The sequence below is a fragment of the Leuciscus leuciscus genome (genome assembly GCF_965113295.1).
Source record: "Leuciscus leuciscus genome assembly, chromosome: 2".
NCBI lineage: Eukaryota > Metazoa > Chordata > Actinopteri > Cypriniformes > Leuciscidae > Leuciscus > Leuciscus leuciscus.
This window is the reverse complement of record NC_138726.1, coordinates 12,809,110-12,828,414: the sequence shown is the minus strand read 5'-3', so window position 1 is coordinate 12,828,414 and position 19,305 is coordinate 12,809,110. Positions and strand designations below refer to the sequence as shown.

At 36.5% G+C, this 19,305-nt stretch overlaps 1 protein-coding gene across 1 annotated transcript in view; it reads left to right on the top strand.

The window, feature by feature from the left end:
* Positions 1–17,890, top strand: part of rph3ab (rabphilin 3A homolog (mouse), b) — a 32,834-nt gene extending 14,944 nt beyond the window's left edge. Inside the window, exons 10-16 of the mRNA XM_082152194.1 lie at positions 731–840; positions 1,552–1,678; positions 1,807–1,863; positions 3,974–4,128; positions 4,302–4,383; positions 9,662–9,758; positions 13,583–17,890. Coding sequence (XP_082008320.1) covers positions 731–840; positions 1,552–1,678; positions 1,807–1,863; positions 3,974–4,128; positions 4,302–4,383; positions 9,662–9,758; positions 13,583–13,713 — 759 coding nt within the window. The 3' untranslated portion in view covers positions 13,714–17,890. The remainder of the gene's footprint in view (positions 1–730; positions 841–1,551; positions 1,679–1,806; positions 1,864–3,973; positions 4,129–4,301; positions 4,384–9,661; positions 9,759–13,582) is intronic.
* Positions 17,891–19,305: the final 1,415 nt, after the last annotated feature.

Below are 19,305 nucleotides of genomic sequence, written 5' to 3'. Positions count from 1 at the left end.
GATCTGTGTCCAGGCAATTCCCCCAATCATGATCTCATAGAGAACCTGTGGTCAATCCTCAAAAGGCATGTGGACAAGTCCACAAATTGTGGTCAACTCTGAGCACTAAGGAAAGAATGGATCGGCATCAGTCAGGATTTTGCCCAGAAGCTGATATCCAGCATGCCAGAGCAAATTGAAGAGGTTATGTAGAAGAAGGGTCAACACTATTGACTCTTTGCAAATATTGAATGTTTTTAACAAAAAAGCCATTCAAACTTATGAAATGCTTATTATTGTTTTCAAGTATACCAAATAATAATCTACAAATACTGAAGCTGCAAACATTGTGAAACATTTTTGTCACTGCCAATACTTTTTTGTTGTTTTTTAAGCATTTCAAATGACTGAGCTCATGTTTTCTCTTAAACTCGATGTACTGTATGTTATACTAATTATAAACTAAATACTCTCACTTTCATCGATACTAGCATAAATCTCTTTATCTTCAGCAGAGAAAGGATTCTTCATGTTTCACATGATTGACTGTTTGCTGTTAACACTACATTCATGTGCACACTCTACAGGGTAACTTTATTGCATGTACAGGGGCGTTTTGAGATCACTGATCCCGTTCGGTTTTGTCAACTCATAACCACTAGTTTCATGAGAAAGGCCTCAATTATGCAAGTTATACTTAATACTGGTCAAGCAATGATGGTTAAACAGAGCGTCTTTGTTGTCAATGCAGTCAACTAAATTACGTACCAAGACCCTACGCAACACTCGCAACCCAAACTGGAATGAGACGCTGGTGTACCACGGGCTGACAGATGACGATATGCAGCGCAAGACCCTCAGGTTTAAGTCTACTTTAGTTACAGTCACACACAGTGCTCTTGTACAGTTGCCATAGTTCTGCCATGTTGGCCACATTCAAAATAAATTGACATATTTTCTAATTGTGTGGAAGATGTGGGAAGATTTAGCTCAAATAGTAGAGCATAGCGCTAGCAACATCAAGGTCATGGGTTTGATTCCCATGGAAAGCAAAAACTGATAAAATGTGAAACTTAAATGCAATGCACATATCTTGGTCATATAGTAAATTAATTTGATAATGTAACAGGTTTTTTTTTTTAACTCTAAAACAACATCATATATCATTACTAAATATGTATAGCAGTTATAGATATTTTGAAGTCGCTTTTATTTATTTGTTTTTTGCTTTTGTATTTTTTTTTTATATTTCAATCTAGCTTTAATTTATTTTGATTTCAGTTTTCGTTTTAGTAATTTTAGTTATTCACCAGTTGCCACTGCATATAAGATTTTTTCATCTTATATTTATATTTGATTTTATTGCAACTTTATTTAAATGACTAAAAACGATTTTTTATAGTTTTAGTTTTAGTTAACAATAACAACACTGCCAGTTATAATCATAGACTAAAAAAGTATTTTGTTCTTGTGTTTTGAAAGTGATCTTTTTTTTTTTTTTTATGTATTGGACATTCAGTAATCATGGATACATGTTTAACTATTTAAGGGATTTTACTTATGTCTATGCAGAATATCTGTCTGTGATGAAGACAAGTTTGGCCACAATGAGTTTATCGGAGAAACCAGAGTTGCACTGAAAAAACTCAAGTTCAATCAGAAGAAAAACTTTAATGTGTGTCTAGAGAGGGTTGTCCAAGTGAGTGCTTCATGCTTCATACTCATACTCGTAACAGACATGCTTATTATTGACAACCATTGATGAATTAGCTGAATATATATTACTTTTAAATACGTAATGAATTTTTTTTGCCTCTCTTTGCATAGACAAAAAAAACATCAGCTGCAGGTGGTGCACGAGGAATCGCCCTCTATGAGGATGAGGTAAATATTTATACTCATATTTCTAGAGGTATATTAAATAACAATGTATTTACATTAAGAACCCTCAGGTGCTCTTCGGTCACTTCTGACTGGAACATTTTCTGTTTTGAATTTTAAAAAATCACAGCTTAATCGAAATGTTACGAAACTTGGTGACTTTTATGACATTAGCAATGTGAACACAAAAAAATTGAGGGCATGATTCGAGCAGGCTAAGTGGTCATAAAATAAAAAAAATAGTCACACTTTTGCTCTTCAGTCAAAAATGACCGACCATATAGGCAATAAATGGGAAATCGACAAAAACACAAAAATTCTCCACAAATCGGCCACGATGCAGAAAGTACAGTGCTCAGCAAGGGAGGGGTGAAACTCTAAAACATCAATAGTGAAAAACATAACATAATTATTATTATTTTATATATATATATATATTAAAAATAATAATAATAATTAATATAATTATTAGTAATAATAATATAAATAATAAGCTGTGATAAATCATTACTGTTTATTTTTGTATTTTTTTTATTGAATTGTAATGTTACATGTAACTGAATTTCTCTGTATTCAGTTTTGACTGTAGTAGTAATAATGCAAAAACGTGTCATTCACATCAACATTTTTTTTTTTATAAACCTTGACAAAGTATTATTTGAGAATATAAAATAAAAAAAAAACATTCAAATCCACATCTTAAAAGTAAGTAATTTTGTCCAAAAACAACTTGAGAATTCACAAGCCTCTACATAGAGAGCTATACAGGCATCTAGTGGTAACACTATGGAACGACATGCTTTATTTTATTTTCTATCAACAGATGGCGCTAATCTGACTTCAAAAATTGGATTTAAAAGGCCTAGTTTCTACATTAATCTGAAATACTGCATTAATTGAAAAAATATTTTAAAAAATTAGGAAAAAAAAATTGGTATTATTTTCAATGGCAAGAATTAACCATAAATATTGCATAAATATTAATAAGTACCATCAAATACTAAATACTAAATAAAAATATAAAAAATATGAATAAATAATATATTAATATAATATATATTAATAATAAAAAACAAAAATAAATTGCATTGGTTTTACTGGGGTGGAGGAAGTTTAATTTTTAGGACAATAACAAGAGCTACAGCCAAATGAGGAGCACCTAAGGGTTAAGGTCACATTCAGCTTGCAGTTATACTATTATTATACAGGCTACACTTTAGCATACTTTTAAAAGAGGAACTTATCACACAAATAATATACTTTAAAACAATATACTTGAGTGCAAACTGTACGTAATGTTTTTGGACACTCAATTGCACGTTAGTTGCAATTAAATCAAAATATATTATAGTTTAAAATTATATTAAATGCAATTCACTGAAATTTAGAGTGCTTTTTTTTTACCCAATTAAGTAGGACTTCAGTACATCTTTATATGTAATTACATAATTAGTAGTATTATCTTTGAAATATGGTTAAAGTTACTGCTGATTATACTGACAAGTATGTATGGTAAACTAAAATACACCTTAATGTAATTTCTATTGAAATGTGTATGTCATATATTTGTAATTATTAATTTCTTGTTTAGTATATTTAAAATATATTAACTTTAAATGTAATATCGTATAGCATTCTAGAGTTAAAATTATAATCAAGTACGTTACATATGCTTTCAAAAAAATTCAAATGAACTTTATTGGAAAACTTTTAATTTGATGTTGGAAAATGTACTCTTAGAAGTGGCCTTTTAATTCATTAATATTATATCATCTGCAAGTAAAGCTTTTTAAAAACATGCTTTTGAAATTTACACTGTACACATTCACTACAATTAAGTGCAGTTTTTTTTCTCAAGGGTATCATTAAGAGATGTTTGCAGATTTGACCAGATGACAATAAGCCCAACCCTAGTCTTTTTACACTGATTTTCATTTCCATTATTTTGTGTATCCTGTGTATTTGTATGTCAACTGCAAATACCAGCAGTAGCAGAATGAATTAACATCCATGTGCTATTTGTAGCATGAGGTATTTCTACAATAACTACATTTGCAATGAACACTCCTGTGCTATCATTATCATCCACACTTCTATTTTTGTACTTGTGTAGACTGGGAAGGATGGCACTGAGCTGGAAGAGAGAGGACGTATCCTGATTTCCCTTATGTACAACACCCAGCTGAGTCGTCTCATTGTAGGAGTTGTACGCTGTGTTCACTTAGCAGCAATGGATGCAAATGGCTACTCTGATCCCTTTGTCAAAATGTAAGTCTCTCTCTGCTCAGTGTTTATATACATGATACAGTATTTATTATATGCTTAGGAAACACTTATATAAGTTAAGGCATTAAACAACATTAAGATATTGCATTCATATTAAATCTGTTCTAAAGATTAAACCAATAACTTTTGAATTATGTGCACATTTCTATGAATAGATGTCTGAAACCTGATATGGGGAAGAAAGCAAAGAACAAGACGCAGATCAAGAAGAAGACACTCAACCCAGAGTTTAATGAGGTATGTTGTCCACTTGTAATGCATTTATGCACATATTTCTTTATTAATTAATCAAATAGTTGTTTATTTCCAGGTGTCTATATTCTGGATCAGGTTACAGTGATCCAGAGAAATGCAGACACAAATACAAAAGTTTGACCAGGTTATTCATACCCAAATACTAATTATTTAAAGGGTAAGTTCACCCAAAAATGAAAATTACTCAGCCTCATGTTGTTCCAACCCCGTAAGACTTTCGTTCATCTTCGGAACACAAATTAAGATATGTCTGATGAAATCTGAGAGCTGTCTCACTCCTCCATAGGCTTCTATGTTATTGAAACTTGCCTGCCCAGAAAGTTAGTAAAGACAATGTTTAAAATAGTCCAAGTGACTACAGTGGCTCAACCATAAGTTTATCAAGTGACGAGAATACTTTTTGTGCGCAAACCCCCCCAAAAAATAACGACTTTATTCAACTTTTCATTTTCTTCTGTGTGTGCCTCTGACGTGAGTTCACGTAGTGTAACAGCGCAACGTCAGAACGTAGGCTCACTATTGGCCAGCATAACACGAATCACACACATGACCAGCGTCGGCCAATAGTGAGCCTATGTTCTGACGTAGCGCTGCGCTGTTACACTACGAGGGTGAGTAATTACTGACAGAATTTTCATTTCTGGGGGTGAACTAACCCTTTAAGTTCAGGAGCAGGAGCCTGTTCACTGTACCTTGCTTAATACATCTGAGATTATGACAAATGCCAAGATTTTCTAATTGTGATAATTCATCTGTGGCTTATTTGGGTATTCAAATGCATTTGTGGATTTGATTAAATCTCTGGATTGCGTTGTCTGATATACTGTGCATTCTTATGTTAAAATTCCATATGTTCAATAAATTCAACAATCAAAATAAAACGCTTACAAAGAAAATTTTTTATATTTTATTTACCGTCATTTGACATGAACTGACATCAGAGAACTGTGAACATGAAAATTTGTTGTTAAATTATTGAAATATTAACTTAGAATCAGGGATGCTTAAATTAAATATTTTATGTTAAAGAAGTTCTTTAAAATTGGGAATCCCTGACTGTTGCCTTTGGCTTGCTCAGTTGCTCAGTTTGGGGGATATTTAATTTAATTTTATCAATCAATAAATTCCACTAGAAACAAACCTTGTTGTATTATTTTAATTTAATACTGTGAAGCTGCTTTGATACAATCTGTATTGTGAAAAGCGCTATACAAATAAACTTGACTTGACTTGACTTAGGGAAATGTTATTTGGGCTATTTTAATGCTTTTCTATCTTTATGTGGAAGGCTTTGTTTGGAAAATGCTAATTATATTATTTTGTTTTCTTTCCTTCAGAATGAACTAAATGCAATCTGACAGGAAAAACATAAAAATGTATACACTCTCAAATTTTAGCACTTTAAAAATATGTGATCAAGTGCGATCAACCGATTGATTAAATATTTTAATATACTGACAGCACTAGTAATTATATGTTCATGTTTAACATTGGAACATTGCTCGTTCATTAAATAAAGGCAGGATCAATATTAACTTAATTATTGAAATATTAACATAAAATCTCAGGGTGTCACAAACGGTTGTACAAATGTGAGGGAAAGGATCTGTTTGCAGCAGTGTGTCAATATGTTTATTAAACAAAAAATTGTAATTTCACAATGACAACTGAGAAAGAAAAAAAAAATCACAAGGCTTAAATACACAGAACAAACCTGATTGGCAAAACTTACTCAGCAAAATGAATGTAAAAACAATGAGTAACCAACTGAAAACACTAGAAACTGAACTAACCTAGTGAAAACCCACCCCAACATACAAAGAACACAGATCTCCTGTAACACAGCCATACTTATAGTTCCTTGCCACTGTTGCCTTTGGCTTGCTCAGTTGGGGATATTTTGGGGATATTTAATTTAATTTTATCAATCAATAAATTCCTCTTGAAACAAACTTTGTTGTATTATTTAAATTGAATACTGTGAAGCTGCTTTGATACAATCTGTATTGTGAAAAGCGCTATACAAATAAACTTGACTTGACTTGACTTGACTTAAATATTTAAATATTTTAAGTAAATATTTAATGTCAGTAATTTATTATTTATTTATTATTTTTCTAATTTTGGCTATTTTAATGCTTTTCTATCTTTAAATGAAAGGCTATGTGTGCAAAATGTTAATTACATATTGTTTTGTTCCCTTTCAAAAGCTACTCTCAATGCTGTGCTGATTTAAGCGCTTTGGGAAAACATCTTTGTTTGACCGGTGGTAAACACTTGTGGGAAACATGCCAAGAATTTGGCTTAAATAACCTCTGATGATGACGTCATCGGAATGCGCACGTCAGAGGCTACAAATAGACGTGAGACAGGTGCGCTTTCAGGTTCCTTTGTCTTCAGAACCGCATTGTGTGCCGTGTGTGCTACTACTTAAACTATCCCTTTTGCTAGGAGTTAGTTTTGTCAGGCAGGAATAAAGTCTTTCTCACTCTCGTTCTGTTTCTCTGCAACGGAAAGAAAAGAATTGGAAAAAAAGAGAATCATGTTGCGAGAATCCACAAAGAGATGTGTGCCACCCTTCTCACAGCCCATATCGGAGGATGATCTTTTGTATTGATTATCTAGGGGAGAAGCACGCTATATCAAAGTGTCAGGACTGCGAGTCATTTCCCATCAAAGTGCTCCGCTCCAGACTTGCCGCCTTTAGGGAAGAGCGAGTCTGCGCATCCTTGATGAGAAGATCATGGGGCTCGCGTGTCAATCTGGCTGAAGAGCAGGAGACGGGTCCTCCCCTTTCTCTTGCTCTTTAACCAGATCGTGAGGTCCTTGAGCACGCTTCTGGAGCACACTCCGGCACTTCTTCAGACCGGGCTTAGGACGTTTGTTCTCTTGGGGAAATGGATTTTGAGTGCGCTGCCTCGGAGCGCTCCTCTCGTGATGACAGATCATACGATGAGCTACTTGAGCTAGTCACTTGCGCTGTGGACAGTCTTCAGTTAGATTGGCCACAGGAACAAAAGACCCCCAGACGATCGAAGTTAGACAACAGATTTCTGTCGGGTGGCCAAGGGGAGGCACCAGAGAGACGGTCCCTCCCCTTCAAGATCTCCATGACGAACTATCAAAGTCATGGAGTAAACCATATTCTTTCTGTGTCTTTGTGCCCCCGACATCGGTTTATTCGACTATCGTTGGTGTGAAGGCACGGGGTTATACGATGATGCCCCAGTTTCTCGGGATATCTCTCCCCTGGCAGCGCATGATCACTTAAAAAGCCTGCACTTCCCTCCAGACCATGCAGAGTTACATCCACGTTGGTGTGGAAAGCTTTCCAGGTGGCAGGTCAGGCAGGTGCTGCCCTGGACACCATGGCAGTGTTGCAGGCGTACCAGGCTGACCTGCTCAAAGAACCGAGCACGAGCGGGAGAAACGTTAGTGAGGACGTGTTCACTGAGCTGCACCTAGCCACAGACCTGTCTCTGCGCACAACCAAGCAAATGGCCCGTACCATCGGCCATTCCATGGGTGCTATGGTCGCCATGGAAAGACATCTGTGGATCAACCTCACTGGCATCAAAGAGAAGGAATTTTGGATAAGGAGTTGCCTATTTGGCTACACCATTGTCAGTAGATTCCGGGAGGCAAAAAGAAAGCAGGCGGTTCTCAGAGTCATATTTTTAAAAGACCGGCTAAGAGACACTGGACTTCCAGCGGATGTAATAGAGACAATTTTGAGTGCCAGGGCTCCCTCCACTAGAAGAATGTATGTATTCTCTCATGCAGACCCAGTCCACTGCCAGATTGTTTCAGTGCTAGAGTAGCCGTAACCATTGGGTTAGGGATGCCATCATCCTAGCCTATGAGGCGCATGGTCAAGCTTTGCCTCGTTGTTACAGCTCATTCTATCTGGGGTGATGCTTCCTCCAGGGCTTTAGCAAGAGGCTTGAGAGACTTGCAGCAAGGATGTAATACGCCAGGCTGGTCCTCTCCGCACATATTTATTAGATTCTATAGTTTGGATGTTCATGTTACTCCGGGCTCACACATCCTTGAGTCAACATCCCAAACTCATGTCTGAGGCCTTTCTCTTGTTTGTGTGCACACACTACACCACCTTGAGGGGTCCAGACACTTCCAGTGTGATGGTATTAGTATTCTCGTTCCCATAACGCTTAAATCAGTGCAGCATTTAGAGTAGCTTTTGAAAGGGAATGTCTCGAGTTACTTGACCTTAAACCTGCTCCCTGAAAAAGTGGAAACGAGATGCACTGAGGGTGTGTTCAGGACGTTCTTCAGACAAAGTGACCTGAAAGCGCACCTATCACATCTATTTATAGCCTCTGACGTGTGCATTCTGATATACGTCATCATCAAAGGTTATTTAAGGAAAATTCTAGGTGTGTTTGCCACACGTGTTCACAACCGGTCAAACAAAGATATTTTCCCATAGCACTTAAATCAGCGCAGCATCTCGTTCCCGCTTTGTCAGGGAACAGGGTTACAGTCAAGTAACCTTAGATGTTTTTTTTTTTAAGTATATATAGACACATTTCTGCACTTCATAACAAAATCTGTGATTAATTGTGATTCACTTTAAAATATTTAATCAATTATTTACACGATTTTTCAATCTACTGACTGAACTAGTAATTATAAATGTTCAAGTTAAACATGGTGATCCTATTAAAGGGAGGATTAATATTAACTTAATTATTGAAATATTAACTTAAAATCAGGGGTACTTAAAGTTAATATTTTATGCCAAAGAGCATAAAATCAACTCTGACAAAACATTTTTGGGAATCCCTGACTTAGGAATTTTTTCCCCTTGATTTTATCTTAATCTTGGGGTATTTTAATGCTAGTCTATAATTATGTGAAAAATGTTAATTACATATTAACATGTAAATATGCGAAATCTGTGATTTAAGTCTAAAAAATTGTGTGATTAATCATGATTAAATATTTTCAATCTACTGGTAATTTTTGGTAAACATTAGTTTGTTTAAGTTTATGACCCTAATTGAGTAAATAAGCCTGCAATACAACTACAATGCTGACAATAATTTCCATTTGTAATCTCTTTCCTGTAGTTGTGTTTGAATAATCTGGTCCAACATTTTAACAATGTGAAGCCTTGTTAGTGTTCTGTTGCAATTCCGAGAGTAGTTCTTTGTGCTTGCTATTTTCCTGCTGCTTTGCTATTTTTACCATGTTTCTAAGATTCCCCTTGTTTGCCATGTGAACTGTTCTTTTGCAGGAATTCAGCTATGAAATTAAGCATGCAGAGCTGGCTAAAAAGACTCTTGACATCTCAGTATGGGACTACGACATTGGCAAATCCAATGATTATATAGGTATTTACTTTTATTTTGTAATATATATTATTATATGTCATTGTATTCACTTTTTCTTAATCTGTGTTTACACCTGGTATTAACATCTGTCTTGGCTGATCTGGTCAGGTTTGGAAATATGGAGATAACATTAGGAAGTGATATTTGTTTTAAATGACCCTAAAAGTTTGATTAAACCATCAAAATATGATGAAAATATTTTATATTTCCTAAATATTTCAAATATGAGGGAAGATCAAAACACTTAACCTAGTTAAGATATTTATCTGACAAAATGATTTGGCAAAATAGTCAATCTACAACTACAGGTTTTATTTGACCATGCAAAAAAAAGGCATAGAAAAGCAAAAAAAAGCTTGCAGGAAAAAGCATACATGGACTACAACATATTCATTTATTTGCATAAATTGATTTGCATGTGTTCATAATTTCTTTGTATGACAGCCTGGCCAAAAAATTTTTTCGCACAATTTGGCATGTTTCATTGCATTATCACAAATAAAACAATTAACTCCAAGCACAACTATGCCTGAAAACCTCTTGGTTACTGACGTAACCCTCGTTCCCTGATGGAGAGAATGGAGACATTATGTTGACTGACAAATGGGGTCTCACTTGGAAGCCCCAATCACTTCTGCCAATGGAATTGGCGAGTGGAATTTGCATGCCAAGCCACACCCTTCATACATACAGGTATATAAGATGGCGGCATACATCCAGGTTTATGCTATGGAGCCAAGACTGTGTCCCGGCCATTCAGTGGGTGGTTTAGGGTTGTGGCAGGGCAGACATAACATCTCCGATTCCTCCACCATTGAACGAGGGTCACATCAGTAACCAATACGTTCCCCATCTGTCAGTCACTACAACGTTATGTTGCCTGACTAATGAGGATCCCTATGGAAAACATAACAACCACTGAACTATTTTACGAGTGTTGGAAGTACAGATATTGGCGAGTCGTGCACTTTTGGCAACTGCTCCCATAAAGTCATAACCTACCCAGCTCCCCACGTAATCCCAAGTGATAGCCATCCATGCCAATGGGGCTTACCATGGAGACGGTCGTAGCTGCTGTCCTTGTGTTTTTGTTTCACGGGAAGAGTGCTTCGGATCTTTATTCCCCCTTTTTTTCATCCATTACCATTGTGTTAACGCTGGGGAAGTGCACCTATTCCAATGGAAAAGATGGCCACATCCTACCTGTAGGGAGGAGCATGTGGAAATACACATATGGACTGACCCGTGGGGCAAGGTTACATATGGAAAGATCTCTGCAGTAGGTCCTGCCTAGGCCGGGATGCCTCAGGTCCAGAGACCAGGAACCAGGAACTAGGTGGGCATGTAAGGCGCAACCATCAATATCTTCTCCTTGTCCTCCCTGACCTTGCACGGTGTCTGTGCGAGCATGCTCTCTGGGGGAAACGCGTATTTATGTAGGACCCTGGGGCAGCTGTGTGCCAATGCGTCCATGCTGAGGGGGGCCTCGGTCAGGGATTAAAAGTGCTGGCAGTGGGAGGACTCCTGGAAGGCAAACAGGTATACCTGTGCATTCCTGAATTGACTCCAGATCAGTTGGACCTCCTGGGGATGGAGTCTCCATTGTCCCAGGAATGTGAGCTGTCATGAGAGCGCGTTGGCCGCACGATTGAGCTCGCTCAGAATGTAAATGGTGCAGAGCGACCTAAGCCGCTGCTAACTCAAGAGGAGGAGATGGCGGGTGAGTTGTGACATGCAACGTAAGCATACAATGCCTTGGCCGAACGAATGACGACCTCAGCGACGAGCAGACTCGGGGGCATACCGTGGTTGCTGGGTGTAGTCCTCGACAGTCTCCCCGAAGAGGCCACCTTGTGAGATGGGGGTGGCAAGAAAGCGCCCTTTGCCAATTGCACGCTCCACCTGGGGAATCTCCTGGCGGCCCCACCTTCAAGGGTAGTGAGAGTGGAGGAGGCTGCGAAGTGGCTTCGGCTAGTAAAAGGTGCCTTCCAGGACTTCTGAACCTCCTCATGCACTTCCGGGAAGAAAAGCACTGAGGCAGAACACAGCTGTGAACCACACACTGCACCAAGGAACCAATCATCCAACCTTGAGCGCTCAGGACAAGGTGGAGGGTTCCAATTGTGTCCAAGCATGGCCATCAACTCTGCATCCGACTCGGCATGAGCGACCACGGCCAAAGAGGGAAGCTCAGCCTTATCTTCCTCTGCAGAGGACAATTATCCCGCACTCCAATGCAACTATCGACATCTAATTCTCACCTGGAGTGCCGAATGACACGCTGGGTCCACCGTGAGAAGGACCCGCGCCATCACTCAGCACCTCAATGGCACACAGCACTGCAGAGGAGCGGGAGGTCCGTGGGGACTGGCATGGGTAAAATGCTCCCACTGTAACCCTCAGGTCTCCCAGAATGTTAACCATGAGCAGAGGCAGCAAGCTGGGTAACATCAGAGGGGACACTAGCCTTCACGAGGAAGGAGAGTCGCGACCGCAATTTCGACATGGTCATGCCCTTGTAGTGCCTGTCTCAGCATGCTCTCGCCCCAGGCATGTGAGACAGCGATCATGGCCATCAGATGAAGACAGGAAACGACCGCATCCAGAAACACATGGACAGAAAGGCATCTTTAAAAAGATGCTCGCCTGCTTGATCTTTTAGGAAAATTTGCTCTTTTGTGCTAAAGCGCACAGGGGGATTTCGCTGCACTTTACTGTGCACTGCTCTCTTTGTGCCCACTGAATGTGCCCACTGAATGTGCCCTCTCCACCAGCAAGAGAGATCTCCTCCATTGCACACTCTTATCATTGCTTTGTGACTGGAAAGAGTTACCACTGTCTGCAACCACTCAGCTCCGAAGCAAAATCTGAATGAGTGGATGTGGGCCGGCATCTTATATACCCATTTGTTTGGGGGAGTGGCTCGGCATGCAAATTCCACTCGCCAACTTCATTGGCCGTTTTTTTAAAACTCAGAGGTGATTGGGCCTCCCAAGTGAGACCCCATTTGTCAGTTGACAAATCATTGTAGTGACTGACAGATGGGGAGCTCTTTAACAAATTTGTAATAATATTTGAATCAATCAAAATGTGTCAATTTAGATTTTTTTTTTTAAACCAATAGGATTTTTCAATTGGCTTTTGGATTATTAGAGAAAATAAGCTTTGTGACTTACAAAAGATTCTTGCACATTTTGTTCATCATGGTTATCTTCACAAACTAACACAACTTATGAATTTTGAAATTCAGATTATTACATTCGGAAGAAGTAAAAAGCTAACATATAAACGAACTACACAACTACACCACATATGACTTCAATGTCTCCAACATTAAGCTTCTGATAACTTTTCCAATCTTTATTTTAAAAAAATAAAATAATTTTCCCTGAAAGTTTCCCTGAACCTCTGTAGTCCCATTTAGACACTTGTTTGCAACTGCCTTTTTCAAGACCAGTAAATCTTTAAAAAATATCACAAGAGGGTAATACTGATGTATTTTGTCATAGAACATGAAAATAGCTTGAGCTTATCCTCAGACCTTATTTCAAGCATTTAACCAAAAACACTTAGAAAAACAAAATAAAAAAAAACATTGAATTCAGGGTGATGGAATCGAACCATTTGGGGGTTTTGGTCTTGATCCCATTTGCACATATATTTAGCAATGTCTACTTGTGAACCAGAAAAGATGCTGATACTAGGTGTAAACAGTTGTCATTATGGTTCAAATTGACCCTTCACCACTGACTTTCATTTCATTCTTCTATTGAAAATAAACATTGCATTGGTATGTTTTAATACTACTAATATTTCATGATCAGGGGGCTGCCAGCTTGGAATCACTGCCAAAGGTGAGCGTTTGAAGCACTGGTATGAATGCCTAAAGAACAAAGACAAGAAGATTGAGCGTTGGCATACTCTTCATAACGAGAATCACATCTCAAGTGATTAGGCTCTTTAAGCTTTGTGCATGCCTTTGACAGTTTCACTTCCTTAAGTTGTACTTGGCCCATTTGCCAACTCCATTCCCCTCCACTAATGCATATTTTGGGCTGTACCGATATTGTTCTTGTCCGGCTGACACACAATATGCTTTCAAAGAACAAAAAGTGATGTCTGGAGCTCTACTGTTCACTGTGACTTACATACAAATGACCATCGGTTAGCATTGAAAAGTAAAAGAACTGCACTGTTATGTCATGCCATGTTCTCTTATCTGGCCAAAGTAGCATTGTGTTTTTTTAAGTTAAAGTTTAAGTTGTAAAAACTCCAAATATTTACCTTGTTGTGGGAATGCGTTAATATCATGTCTCTTAGCAACCTCTTATTAAAAATAATTATTAAAGTCTTTCTCCTTAAAAAAAAAAGGCAGATACAGAATATATAAGCCCTATTTTAACCAGTTTTACCCAGTCTATGAATGTTTACAGGCCATTTAGAATGTCAGGTCAAATTAAAAATGTACACTTTAACAAAACTAACACTTTATTGACTTATTTAAACACCTTCAACATCAAATTTAAAGAATTATTTCAAACAAATAGTCAAACAGCATGTAGGGATGTTTACACAGCACAGATAAGACTAAATCCAAAGAATGTTTAAGAATTTTAAACCATTACAAATCATTTTATGTGATCTGTTTGACAAGGATACATTTAATATGACTTAGGTTAGATAATCTTCTAATGAATACAATTTTGTAACACATTGCTCTGTATGCCTGGTTTATAACAACATATGTAAGCACACTATTCCACAAAACCATTTCAAACATGCATCTTATTTTTGGTCTATAATATGCTGAAAATACAAATGCCCTTGTGTGAAGACAACAACTTCCATGGACAAATTAAATTATTTCATAAAAGAATAGACTAAAATAGTTTAATGGCTGTGAAGCAAGCCAATATTAATTTAATTAGTCACCTGCAGTTTGTCTTGTGACTTGTGACCTGATTGCATCAGGAAAGCACATTTACAATGGAATGACCTCAGCATTTCTATTCTTTGCTATTATAACCAGCTCTAATGCACGAGAGTGTCTGTGATCATTGTGAATGCAATTCGTTTTCTTTGTATAATTTACTCCCTGTTGATGAAATTACTGTTTACCAACAAATGCTTCACAGCGACACTTCCGGGCTGTTCAGGATCCCAGAAACAGAGCTGTTGCGCTTCAATTTGAGCTTAAAAATCTAAATTGAAGAGCTAAAACATGTTTCCAAAAGATTTTTGGAGCTTTGAAGTTTTTCATCAAGATTGCTGGATCAAGGCAAACTCTGGAATTTACACAAATTATGAGAATTCACTGGTCCTGGACAAAACCTCTGCTTTAGTATGACCAATTGCCCCACTGCTGCTCTTGGTAGATTTGCATTTCACCAAGGCATCACACAAACAGCTGATTTAACATTTTAAACCATAATTGTGGTGATAGTATGCTTTGTATAATACGTTTCATTCTAAATCACCAAAGGACCATCAGTGATCTAACAGGACCCGGTCTTGGCACTACTGTGGCACGTATTGGCTTTTTATGAAAAGATATGAGAATGAAAACTTTTCAAAGCAGAAAAATGCAAAAATGTTGTAGTTGGTTTTTTATGCTCGAAGTAACTGTACAATCAAAAACAGTGTTTATTAATCCTAATCAATATCAAATATTATTGTTTATGTGATCAAATATGTGTATTTAAACAAAAAAAGGGGTGGGTGATATGACAAATCTTATATCACGAGTAATGTTATTTCATGATAACGATATATATCACAATGTAATTATTTTTGCTTTAAATTAGGTTTTTATATCGTCAAAAATAAAAAATAAACATAGAAATTTCAGAATTCTTTTCACCAGTTTCAATCACAACAAACAAACACTAGCCTTCGTAAAAAATATACATTTATTTTTGTTAAAGTGAGACAAAAGTGATTTAGTCAAGAGCATTGAGAGATTTTCTCTTTTTTTGCATTAATGACAGATGACAGCAGGTTTATTAGGCTGCTGTCACTTAAAGACCTAATGCACTGATCCAATATACTGTTACACATGAGTTTTTTTTCTCAACTGTTTACATTCACTTAAGATATAAATGACTGTGTTTATAAGGACACTGGCAAAGACTGGGATTTTGACAAGTGTGTGTATTTAATCATTGAAGCCCAATTAGGCGGCAAAAAGAACTCAGTACCTGCATGCTCTATAAGCAGCGGCTTCATGTTTACACAACAACGATGTATTAAAAACAGAAAAAAAGTTATTTGTACAGATGACAAATGTTGTCAAAAAGATCTCCACTCACACGAATCAGCGACAATGACTAAAAACGCTGTATTATGCATGCCAGGCCAGTAGTTGGCGATGTAAATCTATAGACTGAACACGTAATACGCATGTGCATGCCGCCACCTTTTTCACAGATTCATGTTTTTGTAGTTTAGACGGAGACGATTACAGTATCATTTTCAAAAACGTGCACTTTGAAACCCATTTTCAAAAGTTAGCTTTTTCAGCCCCCCAAAACACTGTTGTCGTGTAAATGAAAGGCCATTTTTTGTTGAAAATGGTGTCATGTAAACGGCCCCTTAGACAGTACTCAAAAACCATCTCTCAGACATATAGCCGATATACCGCGATAGTCCAAAAATTGTGTCAACCAGTATGTCACCCACCCATAATGTCCACAACTAAAGCTCCAGAATGTTTTCAAATTTTCAAATGTGTATTCAAGCAATAAAGACGCATTGCTTATCTGATTTTACTTTTATGTCATTCCTTAGGCTTTAGAACATCCTGTTATACATCCAACAAATGAAATAATGAATAAAGTTAAAGCTATTTTTTGGGGAGAAAATACAGGAAAGGGACTGGGACATGATTTGAGCCAGGCTGAAACCTGGGTCCCCATGAGCAAGCCAGTTGTTTATATATTGGCCGCACCACCGTCTGTGCCACAGCTCCGACTAATGCCAAAACAGATCATTAGAACCGCAACACTGCTCATGTCAATCACTAAAAGCTGCTTGTGTGAAGAACCCAGAAGTGTGGTTGCCTGTTGTTTGACATTACAGAAAATTTGAAAGGGTCATGTCATGTGATATTATGATATATACTGTAAGAGGTCACTGTACTATAAAAACACTAAAAGTTTCAGAATTAAAACATCCTCCAAAAACAAACATTTATTGTTACTACTCAGCAAAATCAGCACTTTGTGAAATTAGGATATTTAAGTATAACAGTGGTCGTTGATATTGAAGTCTCAAAGGGTAAGTGTCCTCAAAGTGGAGTGATTTGGTTGTAGGGTCAGAGACTGGTGAAAAATGCTCACTTATTAATACATTTGGAGCAAGTATTATAAGTGAACCTCAATGAATATCATATTTTTTTTTTAAAAGAAAGAAAAAAAGAAAGAATGTGACATGACCAACACAATCTCATGGCAATATGTAACTATTTCACATTTTGTCGAATTGGTCGCAAATTTTGTGCGATCTCATTCGTATGTTTACACATGATTTCATTCGTATGATACATATCATACAAATTCATATGAAATTGCCACCTTGTAAAATAGTTGCGTTTTCCTGTGAGATCGGGTTGAACACAAACTCTAACCTTTTGTAGTCCAGATGAGTCAATTAGGTTTTCAAAATGAATGTGATCTTGCTGTATTTTTCATGACATCTTATTCACATACAGAGCTATCTATGATTGTATCAATGACATTTTCAAAAAACAAACAAAATAGAGCACACCAGTCTAATACTTAAAACCATATTTGCCAGTTTAGTTTGTGAATGATTATTGTATTCATTTTGTCTTTCATTCATGATGCAATTGTATATATATATAGTGCATGTACTTGCACAGCAGGGAAGTGTTTTGCATGTAAAGATTTTACTTGGAGTTCAAAACACAGAGGCCAATAAAAGTCAGAATAAACTGCAGTCATTTGTTTACTTCATTTATGTGCACTTCTTTCATGTCTATACCAATGTGAATAAATTAACGAATGAATGAATGAATGAATGAATACAGAAAATGATTGGATTTTTATTTTTATTTTATATCAGTCCCGTTTGGAGTCACTGTGGTAAGAATAAGTTTGTGAGCCCTTTGAAAATGTATGTATTTCTGCTTTGAGTGAAAAAAAAAAAAAAAGAAAAGTATCAGTGCAGGATGGAGAAAGTGAGAAAACATGAATTTAATAACAACCAAGCCTCCACCAAACGTTTTCTGTAGCTGCTTTTAAGACTTTTAACCAATTTTGGACCATTAAACCTCACCACAAATCTGTTTCAGTTTAATTCTTGTCACAGCATCTGAATTGGCTTAGGAAAACTCAGGAAAACATACTATTGAGAAAACCAGAACATTTGGTTTTGTTTCTACGTAATTTATTTATAGGAGTTTTCAACGTGTCAAATATTTGCTAAAGAAAAGGCTGCATAAATATTGACATACTGACGTCTAATTGCGTTGGTAAATATTTTAGGGCTGACAATTCATTGTCAGTTTTACAATACTATGAGTCCACCCATGTCTGGAACATTCACATCAAACATGCCTTCCTTTTCAATGAATTTTCCAAAGAAAATGTAGGGAATTCATTTTAATTCCAAATTTACTAAAATTGTGTTCTGCTACTCTTTGTGTTTATGTATTTAAATGTCACTAATCACAATCAAAAATACAATTAAAAAAATTTATGGATAAAATATGTATGGATATTTAACCGTATTGTCAATCTTTTTATCTTTACATTTAGGCTTATTGGTTTACTTATCAGGTAATACAAATAGTAAAAATAGTAATAATAATAATAATAAAACAAAATCTCTGTAACGGTAATGACATTGTTTCTCTTAACACAATATTTCTTTACAAATGTAAGTGTAAGTGGGGTAGACTGTCTGTATTCTAATAACTGTGTGTATTTTACAAATTGTGTATTTTAGTAACTCCATCAAATAAAATCATCCCTTATGGGCCACAAAAAATATTTCAGAAGCAGTTTTCTGTTTAGACTTTTTATTATTATTTGGTGGTTATTTTCAATACACAAAATTAAACACCATCCACAAATCAACAAGATAGTGGCACTATAGTATTATTTACATTATATATATTGAAGTTATTGCCTATAAAAATTGCTTGTAAATGTGATGCATTTAATGTTTTTTTCTTTTTCATTTCTAAACAATCGAACTGTAAACCCAATCTATTTTTGCATTTATATAGGTACTTCCTCAATGTGTGAGAAAGATGCTAATACAATTTCTCTGGAAGGTATTTAATGTGGCTTTTTTTTATGTGGCAAAAAAACTAATTCAAATATAAAAGGTAGGAGGGGGAGGGACCGAAATTCAGCTTGGGAAGCCTTCTGAGTGCATTAATCTCACCTCTCAAAACCAGAAGAGGCTGGCCAGTGTAGACCTTTTGTAGAGTGTGCTGGGCTTTGTGTGTGTATATTTTGTGCACAAGTCACACATTTACTTTGGTAGATCTCTGCATCTTTGACAATGCATCCATTTTTTT